Source organism: Simochromis diagramma, unplaced genomic scaffold (genome assembly GCF_900408965.1).
Source record: "Simochromis diagramma unplaced genomic scaffold, fSimDia1.1 OVJJ01000553.1, whole genome shotgun sequence".
NCBI lineage: Eukaryota > Metazoa > Chordata > Actinopteri > Cichliformes > Cichlidae > Simochromis > Simochromis diagramma.
The window spans coordinates 526,938-540,930 of record NW_024387095.1 but is presented as its reverse complement, the minus strand read 5'-3'; the positions used below and the strand labels follow the sequence as shown (position 1 = coordinate 540,930).

The 13,993-nt window shown below is 38.6% G+C and overlaps 1 protein-coding gene across 1 annotated transcript in view; it reads left to right on the top strand.

The window, feature by feature from the left end:
• Positions 1 to 13,993, top strand: part of atp11b (ATPase phospholipid transporting 11B (putative)) — a 50,382-nt gene that overhangs the window by 14,901 nt on the left and 21,488 nt on the right. Inside the window, exons 6-23 of the mRNA XM_040046469.1 lie at positions 674 to 802; positions 1,562 to 1,665; positions 3,093 to 3,140; positions 3,338 to 3,402; positions 3,535 to 3,616; positions 3,697 to 3,847; positions 4,880 to 5,077; positions 5,375 to 5,533; positions 5,666 to 5,853; positions 7,359 to 7,427; positions 7,634 to 7,707; positions 7,953 to 8,056; positions 8,925 to 9,106; positions 11,972 to 12,175; positions 12,318 to 12,471; positions 12,603 to 12,705; positions 12,802 to 12,947; positions 13,824 to 13,883. Of these exons, the coding sequence (XP_039902403.1) occupies positions 674 to 802; positions 1,562 to 1,665; positions 3,093 to 3,140; positions 3,338 to 3,402; positions 3,535 to 3,616; positions 3,697 to 3,847; positions 4,880 to 5,077; positions 5,375 to 5,533; positions 5,666 to 5,853; positions 7,359 to 7,427; positions 7,634 to 7,707; positions 7,953 to 8,056; positions 8,925 to 9,106; positions 11,972 to 12,175; positions 12,318 to 12,471; positions 12,603 to 12,705; positions 12,802 to 12,947; positions 13,824 to 13,883 (2,220 nt within the window). The remainder of the gene's footprint in view (positions 1 to 673; positions 803 to 1,561; positions 1,666 to 3,092; positions 3,141 to 3,337; positions 3,403 to 3,534; positions 3,617 to 3,696; positions 3,848 to 4,879; positions 5,078 to 5,374; positions 5,534 to 5,665; positions 5,854 to 7,358; positions 7,428 to 7,633; positions 7,708 to 7,952; positions 8,057 to 8,924; positions 9,107 to 11,971; positions 12,176 to 12,317; positions 12,472 to 12,602; positions 12,706 to 12,801; positions 12,948 to 13,823; positions 13,884 to 13,993) is intronic.

Below are 13,993 nucleotides of genomic sequence, written 5' to 3'. Positions count from 1 at the left end.
AGGCTCTGGAGTAGTAAATAACATGGAGAATGTACCTCTAACATTTCCATTTACCTAGGCAAATGTTCAGGCAAAACTGTATTCTTTATGTCTTTATGTGGTACTCTACCACATCCTCAAAGCACACCTGACTACAGGACGGCGTGTAGATCTTGCAGCGTGCGCCTAGTACCTGGGTCACATTGGCATCAGAACACATTGTCACAATACAAAAACGGCTCTGGAGCTTGTTTAGAAGCAGAGTGAGCCAACGTCCTCCAAAGGATCCAACTGTGGGTGTTTTCATGTACGCTAAAGAGCACAGAGGTCAAAAACAACCAAAAATGAACACATTTGCAAATTTCGATAATAGTTGCACCCCAATCATTTTTAACTTGCCTACAATATATATTTCTTAACAAAGTCATTTAGCTATTTAGTTTTAAACATTTTTAGATTTCTAAAATATTTTTGTGTGTGTGTGTGTGTGTGTGTGTGTGTGTGTGTGTGTACTTAGTTTTTCTCCTATCTGTCTGAAAACGTGTGATAATATTGCCTAAGTGATGCTAAACGTATTTTAACTCAATTAAACATCACCGTAAATGTGTGAATACAATTATTTGACAATCCAACTGAAATATAGTGAAAAACTGAACAGACTTTACCCTGTGCCTGCTTCTGTCTATCCATCTAGGTGGGAGACATCGTCCGTGTGGCTAAAGATGAAACGTTCCCAGCAGACCTGGTGTTACTGTCGTCAGATCGTCCAGATGGCACCTGTCACATCACCACAGCCAGTCTTGACGGAGAGACCAATCTCAAGGTCTGACAATAATATGAGTGGTGCTGTTAAACATACTTGGAGGTGTTTTAAATCTCTTTAGCTTTGTCACTGTGAGTTTTCAGAAGCTATTTTCACCTTCTTTTCTTTATCGCAGCTCAAGCAAATACTAGATTTTTGCTTTGTTGAAGTGACACTTATATATTTCACTGTATATTTCTGTTTGGGTCATTTAAAGTATTATTTACATAAAAAAACAATATTGAATTTCAGTTGTTGCAAACGTGCTGACATGAATGCATGGCTAATAACCTAGTCAGGAAAATGTGAAACCAATTTTATAAATCGTCTGTGATCTGAGTCACTGCAGTGAGTAATTGCTCGTACTACTGATGGTGTTGATATACAGGAAGGAAAGTTGACGATATTGCTGAGAGTCAGACACCATAAGGCTAATGGCCTGCATATTAAAGCCCTATGGATGGAGAGCTCCTCACTGAGCCTCATTCATTAGCAGCTTATGGAAACAGTTTACATAGAATAGGAGTTCTTTTCCTATTCTATGTAGTTTGTGTCTGGCATATTAATGATCCCAACTTTGAGAGTGTGCTGAGTTTTTTTTTTTTTTTTATTATTATTATTTTGCTTTTCCTCTCATTTTATCCGTGAGTTTTCACTGTTTTTTTTCTGTTATAATTTTCCCATTGCTCACTCAGAAAACCACATTTGTCCCACTTGAAGCAATGCTTCCCAGCCATCACTAATTAAACTGTTGTGTGTGTGTGTGTGTGTTTTTTCTAGACCCATTACTCAGTGGCGGAGACATCAGTGTGCCAGTCAGTCTCCCAGCTGGAGGCATTGCAGGCTGTGGTGGAGTGTCAGCAACCAGAACCTGACCTGTACAGGTAATCGTCAATTAAGTGTACAGATCCTTCAAGATAAATCTAAGGGTATATTGTGTGGATTCAGACAACAGATGTTTAAAAAAGGTACTTAGTCCCATTAAACCACATAAGAAAAAAAAGCAACAGCAACTTTTTCTGGGTAACTAAAGCAGTCAGAGGGTTATGTAACAATTTGAAAAAGCTGCTCAGAAAAAAACATGTTTACCAAACGTCTGAAGAAAATCTCGTAATACATGAACAAGGCATCTCTCCATATGTGCAGGTGCAAAAGTAAAAAATATAAATGGTTGCAAGTGCAGGTGGATACTTAAATCTGAGGAAGAATTGCCAATAATCCGGAAGTATGAGGGCAGATGCACCAGCTTGGGTTGTGTTTGGGTGGAAAAACCTGATTGAGTATACAGTCTTAAAAATTCCACTATGATAGCAACCTTTCCTGTCTGTTTGAGAAACTAAAATCTGAACTGTTACCATTTTTTTTTTTTTTTTTTTTTACTATTAGAGAGGAATGCACATTGTGTCTGAAAACCTTTTCAATGTGGGATCCTATTTGATAAAGTAGCTGAAGAATTGCCTGCGAGTTAATGTTCAACTTGAGGTTGGTGGATGGAAAAAAAAAAATAAAACAAAATCTAGCCAGGAATTTATTGTCACAAGACCACAGCTGAACTTTAAATGTAGGATGAAGATTACAATAGACATTCAAACTATTCAGTATTTATCAATCATAAGATGTAAAATGTTTTGTCATGCTTGGACAAATGGCTTCATTATGTAACTCTCCATAGGCCTAATTTATATTCACAAAGCACTGATTTATGTTGACTGTCCATTAGGGTGTTTTTTTTTTTTGTTTTTTTTGTTTGTTTGTTTTTAGATCTTTATTGTAACTTGTCTTTTTTTTGTGGCATCTTGAATGTAGAATATATAGATGCAGTATTAGAGGTCCATTACATTACATTTGCTGCTCATTATCACAAAATGCATAACAATAAAAAAGAGAGCTTTTTTTGTTGTCTTTTTGGGAAAATGCATTTGTTTCTTTATTATTTTTATTGTTATTATATATTATTAAAATTGCATCTGTCACACATTGGGTCGATATAGTCTGACCAAAATTCAATCTCTGAATGTCAGCTTTCTCTGGCATTTCTATTTGTCATTTCTTCTAAGTGCTCTATGAGTCACAAAGCTTCCTTAAGCTGCAGAGGCATTAATCCAATTACTTAAATATGTCAGAGAATGGTGGATGAATAAAAATATAAACATAGGCTTTAAAGTAATTTGGTCATCACAGTGCATGCAAGTCTCAGGTTTTCTGTTCTTTCCTGAATTTTTCCTTTTACTTTGTGCATGCGAACAGAGTATCCTGTTTGGTTTATCAATCCACTTAACTCTGTTTTTTCTTTCTTTCTTCTTTTTCCCAGATTTGTTGGTCGTATGACGGTGACTCAGCATGGGGAGGAGATAGTTAGGTGAGATGAGTTTTCTGTCTATTATAGTACCAGCTATAAGCACTAGAGCTAAGGCTACAGCACCATTAAAAGAGAGTGAACATAAAAAAATAAAAGAAAATTGTTACTTAAATATGGAGACTGTGCATTCATTGTAAGATGCATAATGTCATTGGATACAGATACAGATGTATTTTTCTCTTGTTTGTATTTGTCAGACCGCTGGGTCCAGAGAATTTGCTGCTGCGAGGGGCCAGGTTGAAAAATACTAAAGAAATCTTTGGTGAGTCAAAATAAAAGGAACAAAATTAAATGGTTCAGCAAAGCACAAACTTCACGTAAGAAGGAGGCCGATTAAGAATTCACATTTTTCGCTACATTTGGAAGTATGATTTACCTTTTTGTGCTGTTGCAGGAGTGGCTGTTTATACAGGCATGGAGTCCAAGATGGCACTCAACTATAAATGCAAGTCCCAGAAACGCTCTGCCGTAGAGAAGTAAGCTATTTTATTATTGCTTTTTAAGATGTGCTTAATGAAGTCTCCAACTTAATATTTCCCAATGTTCACGATGTCAGGTCCATGAATACCTTCCTCATCATCTACCTGATCATCTTGCTGTCCGAGGCCATTCTCAGCACCATCCTAAAGTACGCCTGGCAGGCTGAGATCAAATGGGACGAACCTTTCTACAACCAAAAGACAGAAGCGGAGAGAAACAGCAGTCCGGTTAGTCTGCTTTGTTTTCACGACCAGAGGAATGCATTCTTATTGATCTGTTTTTGTGAAGACTGCAGGCTATCGGCTCCAGAGATTAGATGAGTTGAGATTTTAGTTGACATTCCACTTCTTCTCTCTGTTTACATTTGCACCCTGTGCTGTCCTTCACTTTCTGATCCCCGTAAAAATTATAAGGGGCCTATAATATAATGTAGATGTAAGTTAATTAATGGTAAAGATTCTTTGAATTGACATGCACAGTACGTCTACAAAACTACTTGTGTTAGTGTTTCTAGATTTTGTGACAAGACACTAGAAAGGAAATGCCTGTCACTGGGCCAGCCTGCCAGCCTATCAGCCAACCTGCCAGCAGTAATCAGTCACGGGGAACAATAGCCCTTATGTATTGAGACAGCAAGAGATTTAAAAAAAAAAAATCATAGTTGTGCACAAGCCGCCCTGCTTCCTGGACACACAGGAAAAAAACCCAGGAAATAATAAAGCTCTTGTAAAGTCTGAACTCTTTCTAATATCCCGGTCCAAGGATAGCTAAACTTATATTTGTAATATTAAATCACACATTTCTGAGAGTCCTTCTTGTGTCTATAATGCAGACAAACGTATATCTAAGTCATTAATTATAATTTCTTTATTTTAATTAGCATGTTAGTCAGGCTCACATAAAGGCTTATACAGTGCAAACATGGCTTTTAATAGCTGCTCATATGTTCAGTCTGTGCTCCTTATCCTTTCCTGTCAGTTAAATAATCAGTCCCTTAATGTCAGTGAATTACCTCGCCTACTTTGGTTTCATTATTCTGTATATGGCTGAGATATATGTAAGCAAATTTATTGAAAGACAGTCTTAATATTCTCCTGCATTTTTTTTTTTTGTAATGCTTCTCTCATACAGTTTATATAATTTCTCTTTCTTGCAGCAGTGCAAACGACTTGCATGTATATAAATTTACTTTATACTTTTCATTGTACTGCTCTCTTGTCCTCTCTTTAAATAAAAAAGAATCTGTCATGTTCTTTCAGATCTTAAAGTTCATCTCAGACTTTTTGGCTTTTCTGGTGCTCTATAACTTCATCATCCCTATCTCGCTCTACGTTACTGTGGAGATGCAAAAGTTCCTTGGCTCTTTTTTCATTGGCTGGGATTTGGACCTTTATCATGAGGAAAGTGACCAGAAAGCTCAAGTCAATACCTCTGACCTCAATGAAGAGTTGGGACAGGTATGAAAGAGGAATGAAGATACCTTTGTATGCATATTACAAAGCACACCCTGATCATGGATATGCATGGATGTCCTGCTGTATCATCTGAATTTTAGTGTTGTATATAAAAATAGCATATACTGTAAAATATTTTACATTTATATGAAATATCATGACTTTTTAGTAATTTAGAAATATGAACCGGTTTGAATCAGTGAATTACGTTTATGTACATATTCAGTATACAGCATACAACTATGCCGACTTTAATGGTTAGTATACTTCTGTGAGCATCTGTGTGTTTCTGTTTTTCAGGTGGAATATGTGTTTACTGATAAGACAGGCACACTAACAGAAAATGAAATGCAGTTCCGCGAGTGTTCAATTAATGGAACCAAGTACCGGGAAGTTAATGGCAAACTTTTACCAGAGGGAATGACAGACGACTCACCAGATGGTTCTATGCCTCCCCTGGTATTGCATATATATATTGCAGGCTTGGTTCTTTTCTTTTTCTGTTTTTTTTAATAACATGCTGTGTTTGTATCCATCAAGAAAAGAGAGGGAGAGAAAATAAAAATTTATATGTCTCATCTTTCCTTCCAGATGGGTGACGAATTGTTATTTCTCAAGGCAGTGTCACTTTGTCACACAGTTCAGATCAGTTACGACCAGTCAGACTGCCTGGCTGTGGGAGGAGACCCATTCTCCCATGCCAACGGGTTCTCTTCCAGTCCCATGGAGTACTACGCCTCTTCACCGGATGAGAAAGCTTTAGTAGAGGCAACAAAAAGGTAAGGTGACACTTGAGCTTCCTCTTCTGCAAGTTTCAGGTTCACAGGTTAAAATTTATGCACAAAAAACAGACTGACGAAGTTGTTGCTGTGCGTTGTGATGTTAGACATTAAGAGCTGGTGGTTACACCGGACTGCAGAGGTTGCGACACAGGAAATGTGTAAATTGTAGTCTGCATCCCAGTAATGCCACAACAAAACGTCTTAAAGGTCTTTTATTAATTTAAGGATTCCTCAAATCTTAGTCTTCTTTAAACTTTAAAGATGAGTTTGGTTTTGTCTGTGCCTTTCTAGATGGGTCAGTGATTGGCACTGGCAACTCACAGCAAGGTTTGTTCAAACCCCAGCTGGGGTCCTTTCGTGTGGAGTAAACACATTTTCCCTGTGGCAGTGTCACTTTCCTCCAGATACCAGTGACATGCATGTTAGGTTAATTGGTGATATCCTAAATTTGCTGTGGATGTGATGTAGAATAGGTGCAGTCTAAAGTGCTGAGAACTGGAAATATGCTATATAAATGAAAGTGTATAAGAATCCTTGCTTTGACATGATTCATGCTGTACTGATTGTGTTAGCTGCAAAGGGAAATTTGGAGGGGGGGGGGGGACACTGAGGTTGGGCTGCTGACCACTTGTTCCTTTCAGTGTTGCAATAATACTATGTGGGCAGCAATTCAATATCCAGGAAGCGATTCAAAAACCCAAGCTGACCACTGTGGGGAATATGTCCTGAAAGGGCAAACGCAGTATTGTGAGCACATTCTGCTTTGCTGCTTAAACATTAGGCAGCAAAAGAAACTGGAATCAAAACACCACCTCTAGATCTACAAGAAAACCTTGATAAATTGATCATTTCTGCATGTAGCTGTTTAGGACGAAGCTATGGTTTGCTTGTCCACGAGTGTTTTAAGGTCTACTTGGGTCAGACTGACGTTAAGTTCATCGTTGGACGTTTAGCATAAGGCTCTGTTTGGATGTGTGTGTTTCTGCCCATTTTTATGAGAGCTATGTGAGTTCGTCCAAAGAGAACTGCAGTGCATCAATTGCACATGCGCCGGTCTGGCAGACTTCAAGTGGGCTTAAAGGAAGCATAACCGGAATGACTGCCTGTCTGTGCTGTCTGTGTCGTCATCCATTGTAAATTATAATTTGTACCTTAAAGTAAATCCACCCATTGATTCAGGATCCTGTTTTGCAGGAACACCCTATGAAACTGGAAGTCCAGACAGTAGAGTTCAGTGCTTAGAGTGTTTTGTTTTTTCTGCTGCAAAACAGTTTTTAAAAAGTTTCTAATGCTGTGTAAATTTCAAATAAAGACAGAAAGCAGTCATTTAGACTTAAATTCCATTTATTCAAAGTACAGAGAGAATGGATGGATAACAGAATGAATTATGTATTGATTCGGTGTCCTGAGAAAAATGCTACAGCTTGCAGTTATAGGTAGTTGTTGTAAGATGTTAATATAAGTGCTGGGGTTTGTTTTATTTTATATTTTTTCTCTCTCAGGATTGGAGTGGCCTTCACTTGCAGCAATGGAGATACCATGGAAATCAAAACTTTTGGCAAGTTTGAAAAGTATGTCACCTTGTTCATTTTTAAAATCGGAAATAAGATTACAGTGGATTGTTGTTTTTCTTAATCTCACTCAGGAGATATTCCATGCTCTCATAGTTTTTAAAGTAAAATAATAAATAATAAAAACCTGCAGCCAAAAAATAAATCGTCCCTGTTCAAAACGAGTAACTAATCTATGTCTGACGGGTCTTTGTTTGGACACTCAGGTATAAACTGCTCCATGTACTCGAGTTTGATCCTAACCGCAGGAGGATGAGTGTCATACTGCAAACTCCCTCAGGTAATACCACGTTCTTCAGCTGAACTGTACGTTTGTTGCAAGTGAAAAAAATGAAATTAACCATTAACAATAAAAACAGAAATGTTGAGGAGTTGATAATATTCTAAAATAAGAGAAAAATGAAACGCTTATGTTTACAAGTATAATATAGTAAATTTTTTTTGTATTTTATTTTATATTTTTATTGAAAATTGACATTTTAATGCATATTTAGCGTATATGTTCTTGCTGTGTTGCTTTTCAAGGAGGCAAAGTGTTGTTCACCAAGGGGGCGGAGTCTGCCATTTTGCCTTTCGCGACTAGTGGTGAGATCGAAAAGACAAGGCTGCACGTTGATGAGTTTGCCATGGTAAGATTTTTATTTATTGATGTGTTTGTCTGTTTTCCTCTCTAAATATTAACCAGATGCTTATATTTTCACAATCATGGTACAGATTTATCACCCCTTAAGCACAATATTTTTGGGGGGGATTTTTCATCTGTTGCAGAAACACATTTTTTTTTTTTTTTTTTACCATTGAACTCACACACATCAGCTGCACATGTATTATTTAATAGGATACAAATGACTTACCTGTCTAGAGGTAATATGATTATCAATATGAAACTTCCCGATATCCCTGTGGTCAGATGTCTGAGACAAATTGGATGAAGTTGATACATCTGTCTTCAAAAGAAACCTTTAAATATATATATTTTGATTTATGTCCTGAGATTTGTGTCTGTATGTGTAGGCCTGACATTTTTCAGTGTTACAGTGATTACTTTTGGCTCTGTGGCTCTCTGTTCCCATTACATTGTAAATTCCTCGCCACAACAGACAGACAGACACACACACACACACACACACACACACACACACACGTACTGCCCTCACATCATGCCATCATACGTCAGTACCCAGGAGTCGGTGGGTTGATTTGTGGTCATCTACCCCTCAGGCTCGCTCTGTGATTTAGAGTCAAGCTTTAATAATTTGTTTTTCTCGTCTTTCTTTCTCTTTGCTTTTTTGTTTCCTGGATTCATTTCTTCCCATCATTCTCTTATGATTTTTTTTTTTTTCCCCAACCTTGCCGACATTTGACCTTACCATCTGCCCAAACGTGGTGTCTCATTTTATCCTTCATCATTTTATAAACCTTTCTTTTGATATTTCTTCTTTTTCTTCCCTGTTTTGAATCATTTTTCTAAACTCCATTCTCCTAATTTAATTATAGAAAGGTTTGCGAACCCTGGTCGTAGCATGCCGCCACTTCAGTCCGGAGGAGTACATCGATGTGGACAAGAAACTAAACAGTGCCCGCACCGCGCTGCAGCAGAGGGAGGAGAGACTGCAGGAAGCCTTCAGCTACATTGAAAAAGACTTGCAGCTCCTGGGAGCAACAGGAGTGGAGGACAAGTATGGAGACTCAAAACATAAAATAAAATATCTTGACATTCTCATCATATTCATAACCCGTGCTAATCAATACAGAAAGGATTTTGCATTGATTATCCACACCTAAACCAGTATTAAGGACAAACAGTCTCGCTAAACTAATAATACACAAATCAGGCTTTTGATGTGTGCATTGAACACAAAGTAATAATCTACAGTCTAGGCTTAAGTAGAGTCAAGTGAACTAGGTAGACTCGGGTCTTTTATTTTTTTCTTTCTTTCTTTCTTTTTAACACAATGTTTGCTATAAATTAAAGCATCAATTCTTTTAAATCAAGAAGAAATTGTTTAATTTGGTCAGTACAATCAGTACACTGAAGTACTGTGGTTTGCTTTTCCAAACACTTGTGTGTAATCTGAGTTAATTTTTAGGAATGTGGGGTTAAGATAATGTTAATTATTGTTAAGTGTTGCTCACTTTTGAAAAATGCTACATGATTATGGGCATTAAATTAGATCAATTTAAACAACTGACCACTGTACTATTTGAAGATGGTTAACTTTAAAAACAGGATGCCATTGTGCAGGAGTAGATGATTTATGTGCCACACAGGCTTCTGGATTTTTTGTTTATGCTGGCCAATTTCGGTTGACAATTTGTCCGTCCACTTTGGTGATCGAGATCTGGATACCTGAGCAGCTATTGGATAAAATCAAGAACTTGAAGGACCAGTAGCCTTATGCCATGGCAAAACATCTGTCACCCATCCATCTGTAATTTATCATGGTTGAAGACACTGAAGATGATGTTTCACCTCTCATCCAGGGGTCCTGGTTATTTAAAGTGTAGTTGGGTTACGTTAAGGGTGAAACCACTCTAAAGGTGCCAATATACCCTCCGTCGTGGCAGGAAGCCGCTGCAGTATTCTCATAAACGTCAGGTTTCACCACTCAGACAACATCGCGCCATGCGTGCTAATAAGGAGGCGAAGTTGTGAAAACCATCTCCCACACAACAAGCAACGCGGTGAGCATAAAAACTGTGAGACCTTGCCCCGTAATGAGCTGAGGTGTGAGTTGACCCATGCCATTTTTTTCACACCTTGGCTCATGTGATAACTCGCAACCTCAAAATGGGACAACCCCCTCCGGGGATTAAATACATTGCACACGCCACCTTTTGGTTTTAGAACTGAAGCTCCTTTGAGAGATGAAGTGTCTTCTCAAATTGAAAGAAGTACAGTTGCCTTCTTTTTAAAAAATCTTTTATTCAAGCTCTTAAGACTACCATGACTAGGATGAGACCTTACACAGACAGGTATTCACCTAATTTGGTCTCAAGGTGTAATGGTTAAGTCCTATTGGTAGCTTTACCGGCACTTTAGACATTTTTGCAAGAATCACTAGACCCTGTAGAGTTTTGGTCAGAGATTCATTTGTCATGTTTATCACTATTTGTGAGCCTTCTTGAGTTCTCAATGGATTTGAAATCTCAACAGTTTGTGCAGTACAGTGGTCCCTCGTTTATCTCAGGAGTTACATTCCAAAAATAACACGCGATACGTAAAATCTGCGAACTAGCCAACTTTATTTTTTACAATTATTTTAGATGTTTTAAGGCTGTAAAACCCTTCACTACACACTTTATACACTTTTCAAAGACTGGCATGGACATTTTCACACTTTTCTCTCTTGTCTAAACACTCTTAAAGCTCAAACCTTTGTAAAAGAAAATGACCAGTATTATAGAATGAAAACAAAGGCACCCGCAGTTGCCTTTGACGGTGCAAAGCTTTTCGTCGACATTGTTGTGTTTGTTGGGGAGAAAGCTTACAAACATACAGTACAGCACTTCAGAGTCACACTGCTAGCGATCAAAGATTTATGTAAATTTGACAAGCTGAACGCATTCTGTACTGTACAGAGACACGGCACGAGATTGATCGACAATGGTGTACAGCCAATCAGGACGCAGAACACAATGCGCTGTTTTAAAAAAACAAAAAAAACCATGGAAAATTGCACACAAAAAAATCTGCGAAACTCTGACGCCACGAAAGATGAACCGCGTTATAGCGAGGGACCACTGTACGCCCAACTACTGACAACAAAACTCGGAACCTTATTTCTGTAATTCACACATTGCAAAAAAAAAAAAAGTAAGTTTGAGAAATGGACATCATCCACAGTGGATCAAATCTGCTTGTGTTTTGTTGTTGCTGTTTCAGGCTTTTTTTGTCTTGGGCTTCCAGCCATGTAACACCCCCCCCCCCCCCCCCCCCAAGAAAAAAAAAAATTTTCAAAACTGACGAAACACACAGGCAAAACGGACAGATAAACACAGTGGGAAGATTTTTAACAGACAATAAATAGTCAGCAGGGAGAAGAGGACGTCACCTCACCGAGCCTCTCTGGAAATGAATGTTGATGTGTGTTTGCAGCCGCTCGCCATCTGCTCCTCACATAAGCCTCTTGCGTCTCCCACTTTGTTTATGTTTTTGCTCGCTCTCTCTTTTTCCCACTGCTCTGCTTCTGTATCTGAAATGAGATCCTCCCGGGGCACGGATGTTCACGGTCAAAGAATCTCCTCTGGTATGGAAGATGAGACGAAGGGTTCCCTCCAACATCTGTGTAACATGAAAAATGTAATGCCGATTGGCATAAAAATATTAGATCAGATCAACTGTCTTTGAATCTTTTGAAAAATAACTGCAGCGAAAAACACAAAGTAGTCAGTCACCCTCTGCTCACCAGTTCTTGCTAACCCTTCAGTAGATGTGTTAAATTATGAAGCTTAGTTTGATCAGTTCCATCAAGTTACCCACACTTTGTCTGCGTTACCTTGGAGACCAAAGTGTTTATTTTCTCTCTTTCTTGTATCCCTAGACTTCAGGACAAGGTCCAGGAGACCATTGAGGCTTTGCGACTCGCAGGAATCAAAGTATGGGTGCTGACAGGGGACAAACATGAGACGGCAGTCAGTGTAAGCCTGTCCTGTGGCCACTTCCACAGAACCATGAACATCCTGGAGCTCCTGCAGCAGCACTCTGATAACGAGTGTGCTGAGCAGCTCCGCATACTGTCCAGGAGGTAGGTGTGATTCTGCTGAAAGTAATGATGTTATCTGACAGCATACATGTTGTTTAATTTTGTGTGTGTATATATATATATATATATCCCCCTGACCTCATATTGTGTTCTTTTTTTTAACTTTTTCTCTGTCTGTTCGCAGGTTAAGGGAGGACCATGTCATACAGCATGGATTGGTTGTAGATGGAGCTAGTCTGTCTTTAGCATTGAGGGAACACGAGAAGCTCTTTATGGAAGTGTGTAAAAACTGTTCAGCTGTGCTGTGCTGTCGCATGGCCCCACTGCAGAAAGCTAAGGTATTGTTGTCTTGTAAGCATTTTTAATTGTTTGTGGGTGGATGGGGTTCCTTTGTTTGTTTGTTTGTTTTTTGTCTCTGCAAATTTTCTGAAGCTCACCTGTGATGCCATTGTTACTTTGTTATGTCTAGGTTGTGCGTCTTTTAAAGACATCTCCAGAAAAACCCATCACCTTAGCTATTGGGGATGGAGCCAATGATGTCAGTATGATACAGGAAGCCCATGTGGGCATAGGTAAACACTTAGCTCACGTACATACAGACTGTATTGTCTCACACGACATGGTATTAGTGTTCTGCAGTGTGATCTCCAGTATGTCTGTGTCTCCAGGTATCATGGGGAAGGAGGGTCGTCAGGCCGTGAGAAACAGCGACTATGCAATTGCCAGGTTCAAGTTCCTGGCCAAACTCCTGCTGGTCCACGGGCACTTCTACTACATTCGAATAGCTACTCTTGTACAGTACTTTTTCTACAAGGTAAGATCTAGAAAGAGACTTTCTACTTCCGCTGTAATCGTTCAGTCCCGCTAGAATGAAAATACAAGACACATTCCCTGTGACTAAGAGAAATCGGTGTGTTTTTATTTGTTTTGTTTTTGTTTTTTTTAATTTAGCAAAAAATTGCATGTATTTGCAGTAACTCCTTTAAGTCAAAAAGGAATTGCACAGGTTGTCTGGTGGGAGTCAACCCAGCTCCAAACAGTGGTGCTCTGCAATCATTCTCAGATTGGTGAAGGTTTGCAAAATATTGCTGTGTAATTTATAAATGCTCACAAATTCAGTCTCAGTCTGAGTGCAGCTCGTCTGTGATGCATCTCTTTGCAAAAGAAGACTCTGCCTAATTGGTTGCCAAATGGGTGTATTCTGGTTATTTTCCTATCTAAAACAAGTTTGCACAGGGCCTGTTTTTACATTTTCAAATAACAAATCACTTATCTGTGGAGAACTTCTACATTTCTGTTCAGGATTTGGTTGTTCTCTAAATGTGAATTCTGTGTCTATAGATAGCAACAGATTTGCAATTTTTGCTGATTTATCCCAGTTATTTGCTGTGTAATTGCACGTAATTGCCAACTTAACCCCATTCAGATAGCAGACTGACTCTTTTATTGTCATTTTATCATTGTCGTGATACAATTACTCACTGACTTGGTTCCCATCTTCAAAGACACCATCTCAAAGGCAACGAGACTACAGGTTCACTGCACACAGTCACAATAATTTAGCTTGTGCCATGGCCTCCAACCACTGTTTCCCCTAGTGTGACCGTAGCATAACTAAGAGCGCGTTCAGTTGTGTCTCCTGTCACTGCAATATTTTTAATGTTTCTTTCCTTCACTCTGTCTTTTCTAGAATGTGTGTTTTATCACGCCGCAGTTTTTATACCAGTTCTTCTGTTTGTTTTCACAACAAGTAAGTCTCACACTCTCTGTATCTTTGTCTTTTTAATGTCAGTGGTGTTTTGGTCCTGGTCCTTATTAGGTATCGGATTGAGTGCATTTTTATAGATTTTTTCTTTTTTG